The 9,122-nt window shown below is 33.5% G+C and overlaps 1 protein-coding gene across 1 annotated transcript; it reads left to right on the forward strand.

The window, feature by feature from the left end:
* The first annotated feature begins 552 nt into the window (after positions 1-552).
* LOC140451267 (uncharacterized) lies at positions 553-7,179 on the forward strand. The gene is made up of 4 exons (XM_072545009.1): positions 553-799; positions 1,020-1,186; positions 2,672-2,915; positions 6,954-7,179. Exons 2-4 carry the CDS (start codon positions 1,036-1,038, stop codon positions 7,177-7,179), a joined length of 621 nt encoding a protein of 206 aa, XP_072401110.1. The 5' UTR covers positions 553-799; positions 1,020-1,035.
* The last annotated feature ends 1,943 nt before the right edge of the window (positions 7,180-9,122 follow it).

The raw sequence follows: 9,122 nt of genomic DNA on the forward strand, positions 1-9,122 counted from the left end.
CTATACAGCCGTTTAACTACATACGTGGAAGAACTCCTTGGTGAATATCAAAGCGGTTTTAGGCCAGGTAAGTCAACAATTGACCAGATGTATATGCTACGTCAAGTCCTGGAAAAAACCAAAGCGTTTAACATTGCTACGTTTCATATCTTTGTGGACTTAAAGTTAGCGTACGATAGCGTCCTAAGATGTAAATTATATGAAGCCATGAATGAACTTAACATTCCCCATAAATTAATAAGACTTGTAAAAACAACTATGAGTAAAGTGATCTGCAGAGTGCAAATACAAGGCGATCTGTCACAAACCTTTGAAACATATGCGAGGTTACGGTAGGGAGCTGCGCTAGCATGTCTTCTTTTTAATATAACATTAGTAAACACTATAACAGATACCTAGTTACACAACAGAGGAACAATCTTTAATAAGTCGCAGATTATGGCTTACGCTGACGATTTGGATTTGATTTCACGCACCACACGAGGACTTATAGAGATGTTTTCCAACTACTTGACGGCTGCACAAAATATGGGCCTTAACCCTTTTGCTCATGGCGTACTACATATAGTACACCGACTAGAAGTGCACTTTTGTAATGCTAAATGAATGATTTATGCTGCGTGGTGCCATCTATAGCTTAATAGCAGATTTGCCCATTTAGTAAAATGGGAGCCAATATCGATGTCTGTAGTTCTAAAAGTTTTAGTACCAGTTGACAACCTCGTGTCCTGAGAAACGGTTGCTTTCTTTATTTCCTAATTTTCGGATGACATTTTTTGCAGTAAAAAACGATTGAAAGGTAAGTTTTAATTTTTTGTTACAAGTTTATACTTTGTTTTATTGACTTAAATATTAACTATTAACCAATACATCTTTTTTTATCGTAAACACAACGTATTTTTCAATGTACTACGGATAGTACCTACATGGTGACATAAGGGATATTTAAGTTGTACTACTACTAGTACAATTTGATTAAAAAAAAACTCAGCTACTTACTTTTTTTAATTTTGTTGCAGATATATACTTTTAAAAATGAGTAAATATAGCAAAAATAAGCCATTGAGTGAAAAAGAACTGTATGAGTTGATAGAGGCTGAACTTTCTGATGTGGAAGAGTTCTGTGATGAAGAGACTAATGAGATATTGACGTTCGAAGATCTCCAGAGAGACGACGGAATTATCGGTAAGATCACCAACTAGTTATTTTTGCTTATCTGATAACTTAATTTTAGGTAATGATAATGATATCAACAGTCAAGTAAATGATTTGGAGGCAGAATTTTCTGAAAGTGTCACTTCGCAAAGCTCAGCATCCCATGTTGTCAACAACGATGATACTACTTCTCAAGATCTACTAAAATGCAAAACTAGGGCGTAAACAGTTAATGGAGGAGTTTTTGAAGACACATGATTTAACGGAAAAAAGCAAAATCACGTGGCGAGAAGATGTAAAATACATAACGCCCACTACTATACAATGGGCACAAAAAACAGAAGCAAATCTTACACACCTAAAATCACCAATAGATTATTTTTATAAATATTTTGATAACACCTTGTCTGATACTATGGTTATAAACACAAATCTTTATCACCAGCAAAATAATACACGCTTTGAGAATACAAATATCAACGAAATAAAAAGATTTGTGGGCATTCATATTATTATGGGAAACCTAAGTTATCCTCGTATAAGACTTTATTGGGACAGCAAACTTTGTGTAAATTTTGTTAAAAATAATATGGCGTAAAACAGATTTTCGAAATTACGAACCCATCTACATTTTACTGATGCCAATGAACCTAATGACACTGATAAATTTTGGAAAGTTCTTTGGAATTCTTTACGACAAAATACGACAAAGGTGTATGCAATTATCACTTGAAACAAAATTATGTATTGACGAACAAATTATTCCGTTCAAGGGACAGTTAAGCCTTAAGCAATATATAAAAGGCAAGTCGTGTCCATGGGGTACAAAAATGTATGCCTTGTGTGGAAGTTCCGGTTTACTTTGCGACTTCGTTTTATACCAAGATCCTACTACAGAACTAAATTCCCTTCATCAACAAGTTTTTGGTCAAAGTGCAGCTGTCTAATAAAACTTACTGAAAGAATAACCAATCCAAATCATCAGCTTTATTTCCATAATTATTTTTCTAATTACCAAATATTGCAGTGGCTTCAAAACAGGCATATTTATGCCTCCTGTACTGCCAGAGCAGAACGTTTTGCAAAACCTCCACTTTTACCAGATAAGCTAATAGCTAAAAAAGAACGAGGATTTTCACAAGAAATCATTAGTAATGATGAACAAGTCATAATGACTAGATGCTTAGATAACAAATGTGTAACCATGGCCTCAAATTTTCAGTCAAAAGGAGAATACTTGCAACATATGGAGCAAAACAGAAAAACAGTATCTTATGGTGTCTCGACCAGAAGTTATAAAACATTACAATGCCAGTATGGGAGGCGTTGACAAATTAGATTTTTTGATTTCTATATATAGAACTTTCATAAGGTCTAAAAAGGGGACCCTAAGAATGTTTACACATGATTTGGCATGCTGTAACGCATGGCTGGAATATCGAGAAGAAGCAAAGTTCCTCAATATAGCCCAAAAAGATACTTTTGACCTATTTCATTTTCGTTTGTATATTGCAGAAGCGCTCATATATTGTGGACAAATGGGTAAGAAGGTTGGAAGACCATCTTCAACTGATAATTCACCCAGTTCATCTCCTCCACCTGGCAAAAAATGGTGTCAAGAATATGGACCTATCAGAGAAGTTCGATTAGATGGTATAGGACACTTTCCTGACTTTGACGATAAACCTACACATTCTCAAACCAGGTGTAAATTGCCAAAATGTGCTGGAAAACACACATTTTTTGCATTAAATGTAAAGTACATCTATGTATCCAAAAAAAACAAAATTGTTTTTTATTGTACCACTCAAACTAATGTAAAGAAATTTTAATACATTCAAATAAAACATGCTAAAATTATTTTTTTACCTTTAGCTCACAGTGTACTACGGGTAGCACATTTTATATGTCAGCTGTCAATTAAGATATTTTATTTTTTTTGCGACCAAAAATCTTTAAAAAATCAATTATTTCATAGTGCACATTAAAATATTTTTATCTATAAAAACAAAAAGTCATGACTGAAAAGGTTAAAATAAACGAGGAAAGAACCAAAATGTTGGCGCCGATGCCAAATAACAGAGATAGAGCTAGAAACGCCGAACGAAAGTTTAACAAAGACCACTATAGCGGCATCAGTAGGAAACAGTATTAGAAGTAGATCAAGACTGAGATGGAGGGATAGTATGGACGAGGACGCGAGGAAGATCGCAGAAACAACTGGCGAAATAGATTGGGAAAGGGCTCAACTAAGGCTTAACTAGGGCACTAACTGATGATGATGATCCTACGTTACCATCCCTAACAGAATTACCACACATATTTCATTATAACATATCCAAACGATCAGCAGCAACTATCACAATATTAAAAACTAGTCACGGTGCTTTTCCCGCTCACCTGGCTAGAATAAACATTACAGAATCAGGAAAGTGTTCATGCGATAATATTTCCCAGTATGATATTAATCACATCCTGTACATTATGTTTGGATGTATTAAAAATAGAGCACTTCAGCTACATTTTATGTAAACCTGGTTAAAAGAGTAAACATAACCCACCTACTGTTACTCAATCCGAAATCAATATACGAACTCGTATGTAATAATTTAATTCAAAAATCTGTGGCTAATGGCCTAGTTTCCATGTCAAACACACTATCATCATCATCATCAGGCAATTTCAAGAGATTAAAAGTTGGTAAAACTATTTTTTTTTAAAATAGTTATCGTGAGGTGTTTGTTATTACAGATTTGGGTAATGCCAGTTTGTATTTTCATTGTAAACACAGATAATGTTCCATCTTGCTGGCCACTATATTTTGCTTATCAAGCAAAAATAGTTACTTATCTTGAGGTCTTTGTTAATTAAAAATTTGGGTAATACCAGTTTCTATTTCCACGGTCAATACAGATAATGTTTCTTACCATATATTTTTTTCTTATCAGGCACGAGCAGAATAACAATACTGTATTATAATTATAATTACGGGGTATTCAAAATTTCTGCAAATCTAATTTTTCAGTATCATTCGAATGTAGGAAATACATAGCGCCGTAATAATATTGTTCTAAGTTCTATTTTTAAATAATTTTCCATTTTCATGAAGATATTTCTTGCTATATCTACACGGCATCTTATATGTTTGTAGCTTAAATTAATCATAACTTGTCCAATTACAAAATGTATGTTAATATAATTCATGAAAAGGAAAACAGTCCTATCTTTGTTGTACATTTGTCTTGAATCCTTAACTTATCTAAACGAATATTTTTGGAACAAATATGGTACTTGTTAAGTAGCACCATGCTACAGTCTGCAAAAAATAAGAAAAATAACAAAAACAAATAATTTTTAAATATTTTATTAAGAAATTTAGAAGTCATTCTATGACTCATCAACACATTTTACAATTCAAAAGTGTAGAATACACATTTTATTGCATGTATCACTTTCTTACATACTCAGCAATCAAAGCCGACACCATTTCTAGCTTTTTCTAACCAGTGCTCTATTTTAACTACTAAGGGATCGAACCAAAAAGTTCCAAAAATTTTTCAAACATTTAAAATATTAAATTTGGAATAATACCGAAATGGGACGGATATCGGACATATGATATCGTTGATGGATTATCAACTTAGATACATAGACCAGGGCGGATCTGTTTTGAGATGGATGTGAGAGATGGCATTCGGATTTCTGCAGAAATAATTAGGTGATAACTTCAGTGATAATAATAGTCTTATCTTCCTTCTCAAATAGGTCGGGAACATTAATAGAAAAATTAAAATATTAAAAAATTACTAAAAAAAATCGATTTTTTTCTACTTTCCTTGATTATAGATTCATAGTTCGTCTAGAACATTTTATAACATAGTAAAACAGTCCTCCAAATGCCATTAAAATATATTTAACAGATTTCGCATAATAATTTTGCAATCTAAATTAAAAAAAGAAATTGATTTTTTTAAAAATCTTGCACAACAAAATCTAGACTATATTGAAGTTTGCCAATTTTTTTACTTACAAAAAAAACACTTAACCTATCTAACGTACTTTATGGACTTGAAATCGCATTATTTGGACGGTCTCAAGAATGTTTTAAAATTATAAACAATTTTTTGGTTTTTAAACAAATAGAATATCCGGAAAAACCGGAAAAAACGACCGGCATTTTCGACGAAATTATAAACAATAGGATGATAATATTATAACATACATTATAATAATAAAAACCATGGTATTGCGCGTGAAAAATACCAAAAAAATTAAAGATGGTTTAAAGATTGTCATCTTATTGTTAATAACTTCGTCGCAAATGCCGGTCAACTTTGACCGGTTGTATTTCATAATTCTCTCTCTCGCTGCTCACAATTCAACGTTTTTCTTTCATAAGAAACGTCTTACAGAGTTTTTTATGAGCCGTTTCCTAAATTTAATTTAAGCTAATAGTTACCGAGATATTATATCTGTTTCTTTCTTCTTCTTCTTTTTATATAGACATGGCTCTGTCTGTTTTTCAATGTGCCTCCAGTAAGTTGTCGTTCCATCTTTTTCGTGGTCTTCCTATTGGGAAACCGTCTCTTGTCGTCTTTACTACTCTATTTGTTGTCATTTGGCTTATATCATCGTTTCATTCTACTCTTCTATTTCTTACCCAGTTTGTGATGTTCTCCACATTACATCTACGTCGTATATCTGTACTTCTAGCTCTGTCCCATTGTGTCTTACCATCAATTTTTCTAAGTGTTTTCATCTCTGCTGTTTCTAACAGTTAGAAACAGCAGTCTAACATACTTTTTGTCCTCTCTGTTTCAGGTCTTGTTTCTGCCGCGTATGTCATTATTGGTCTGATGACCGTTTTGTAAATTCTGCCTTTCGTTTCTTTCCCGATATTTTTATTTCTCCATATTGTTTTATTTAGGCAGCCTGCGGCTCTGTTTGCTCTATTCACTTGATCTTCCACTTCGGTTTCGAGCTTTCCGTAGCTAGATAATGTGATGCCTAGATATTTAAACTCCTTCACTTGTTCTATTATCTGACCTTCCAGCTCCAATTTACATCTTAGTACATTTGCTGTTGTAACCATGCATTTTGTCTTTTTTGGGGAAATTAATATATTAAATTTTCTGGCGGTTATATTAAATTGGTGAAGCATACGTTGTAAATCATATTCACTTTGAGAGTGTAGTATTGCGTCGTCTGCATAGCAGATCATTTTAAGTAGTTTTTCTCCCATTTGATATCTTTTTTAGTTCTTATTTTTTTTATTATTTCATCCATAATCAGGTTGAACAATAGAGGACTCAATGAATCTCCCTGTCTTATCACATTGCCAGCTTCAATTAATAGGGTCTGTTAGTTCTTCTTCTACTTTTACTTTTATTGTGTTGTATATTTGTTTATAAGCTAAAAAATTGTTATTAATTTTAAAACATTCCTGAGACCGTCCAAATAATCAAATTTCAATTCCATAAAGTACGTTAGATAGGTTAAGTGTGTTTTTATAAGTAAAAAAATTAGCAAACTTCTATATGGTCTAGTTTTTGTTGTGCTAAATTTAAAAAAAATTCAGATTGCAAAATTATTATGCGAAATCTATCAAATTGATTTTAATGAAATTTGGAGGACTGCTTTACTATGTTATAAATATGTTCTAGACGAATTATGAAGATCCCAAGTTTTTGAAAATCATTGAATAAGAAAATTCTTGTATCTTCTTGAATTTGTATTTATTGCTATTTTGCAGCAACGATAATAAATTAAAACATATTTAACAAGCCGTATCTTTTAGAAACGGCTACACCCCCCTCCTTTATTCATGTATGCAAAATTCAGGAAACGAACGGCCCTCAGTGCCCGGCGACTCCACTACCTCCGACCAAGGTAGCGGTCGGAAGAAAGACGGAGTAGAGGGTGCTAAGAATCCCCGGGTTAAACTAGGCTACCATAGACGACAACCTATGCATATTGCTTCATATAATGTGAGAACAATGTCATCAGAGTCTAAATTGTTGTAAAATCAATAAAGTGCGACGTAATGGATCTCAGCGAAGTCAGAAGAAGAGGAGAAGAACAATATACTCTTAAATCTGGCCACTTATTCCATTTCAAGGGAGAAGACAATTCATCAAATGGTGGGGTTGGATTTATCGTACACAAACGACATGTACCAAACATATTAAAAATAGAAAGTGTAAGCTCGAGAGTTATCACTCTAATCTTAAAGTTGAATTCGAGATATAAATTAAAATTGATACAAGTGTATTCACCAACGACAAGCCACACAGATGAAGAGATTGAAATGTTCTTTGAAGATATTAGAACAGCCCTGAAAAGTACTAAGACGTTTTATACTCTGATAACAGGAGATTTTAATGCTAAGCTGGGAAATAAAGAAGACCAAAGTGAAACCGCACTAGGAAACTACGGCTATGGAGAAAGAAATGAAAGAGGGACCATGCTTGTAGATTTTTTACACCAAGAAAATCTTTTTTCTATGAACTCATTCTTTCAAAAAAAAGCCCCAACGAAAGTGGACGTGGAAAAGTCCAGACGGTTTCACAAAGAACGAAATAGATTTTATCATTGCTAATAAAAAAGAAATTGTATAAGATGTATCTGTTTTAAACAGATTTACAATTGGAAGCGATCAGATTGATTCGAGCAAAAATTCTGTTCAATTTAAAGAATGAACGAACAAAAATGATAAAATCAGACAATCGTAAATGGACCCCGCCCGAAAATATAGACCACTTTCGTGACATCATTGACCATAACCTTCAACAAATCAACGACGAAACACAGGTCGAAGTTTTAAACGAAAGTATCGTAAAAGCCCTTAAAGAAGCGGAGAAGTTGTGCTGTCCTAAAATGAAGAAAAAACATGAGAAAATAAGTCTCAACACTAAAAATCTGATCGAAGAAAAAAGGAGGCTAAAGGACAGGTATAACACAAACTACAAAGAATTTAGTCAACTCAGTAAAACAATAAACAAAGAAATCCGAAAAGACATACGGCAACATAACATGAGAGAGGTGACAAGGGTGATAGAGAAAAATAGAAGTCTGAAAGTTCTAAGACACAACATGTCCACAGGAAAAAAGAACATACATAAGTTAAGAAATAAACAAGACGACATTGTGACTGATAAGGAAGAAATAGTGAAAACAGTGGAAGACTTCTACAGACAACTCTATGAAACAAGTGAATCCGATGAAAGACGCCCCTTACCAAAGATAGAGAATCAAGGCTCAGAATTAATGCCGAACATAACTGTTGACGAAATTAAAAATGCACTTTGGGTGATGAAGAACAATAAATCCCCAGATGAAGACAGGGTAATGACCGAAAGCCTAAAACTAGGAGGAAATAAGCTCTTACTGACACTTGCTAAACTGTTCAATAAATGTCGTGTGCGAAGCGATAACACCGACGCAGTGGAACAACGCGGAAATCATCTTACTTCATAAGAAGGGAGATATCAGCGACCTTAGAAACTACCGCCCCATTAGCTTGTTGTCACAAGTATATAAGCTATTTACAAGAGTTATTACCAACAGGCTAGGAAGTAAATTGGATTTCTATCAGCCAATAGAGCAAGCAGGTTTTAGAGCAGGATATGGCACGAATGATCATTTACAAGTAATTAAGAACTTAATAGAAAAGAGTGTTGAATATAACAAGCCATTAGTCCTGATATTTGTTGACTACGAAAAAGCTTTCGACACAATAAGTCATCAAAAGATGTTAAAAGCCTTAATAGAGTGCCGTATAGATCATCGCTATATAAACATGATAAAATACATCTATCAAAATGGGACAGCAAGTGTGAAACTGGCAGATAAAAAGACCAACGTATTTAAAATAAAACGGGGAGTGCGACAGGGAGACACAATTTCGCCAAAATTGTTTACAACATTATTAGAGCATATGTTTAAGAACGCAAATCTGAGTGAAAAA

Source organism: Diabrotica undecimpunctata, chromosome 9 (assembly GCF_040954645.1).
Source record: "Diabrotica undecimpunctata isolate CICGRU chromosome 9, icDiaUnde3, whole genome shotgun sequence".
Taxonomy (NCBI): Eukaryota; Metazoa; Arthropoda; class Insecta; order Coleoptera; family Chrysomelidae; genus Diabrotica; species Diabrotica undecimpunctata.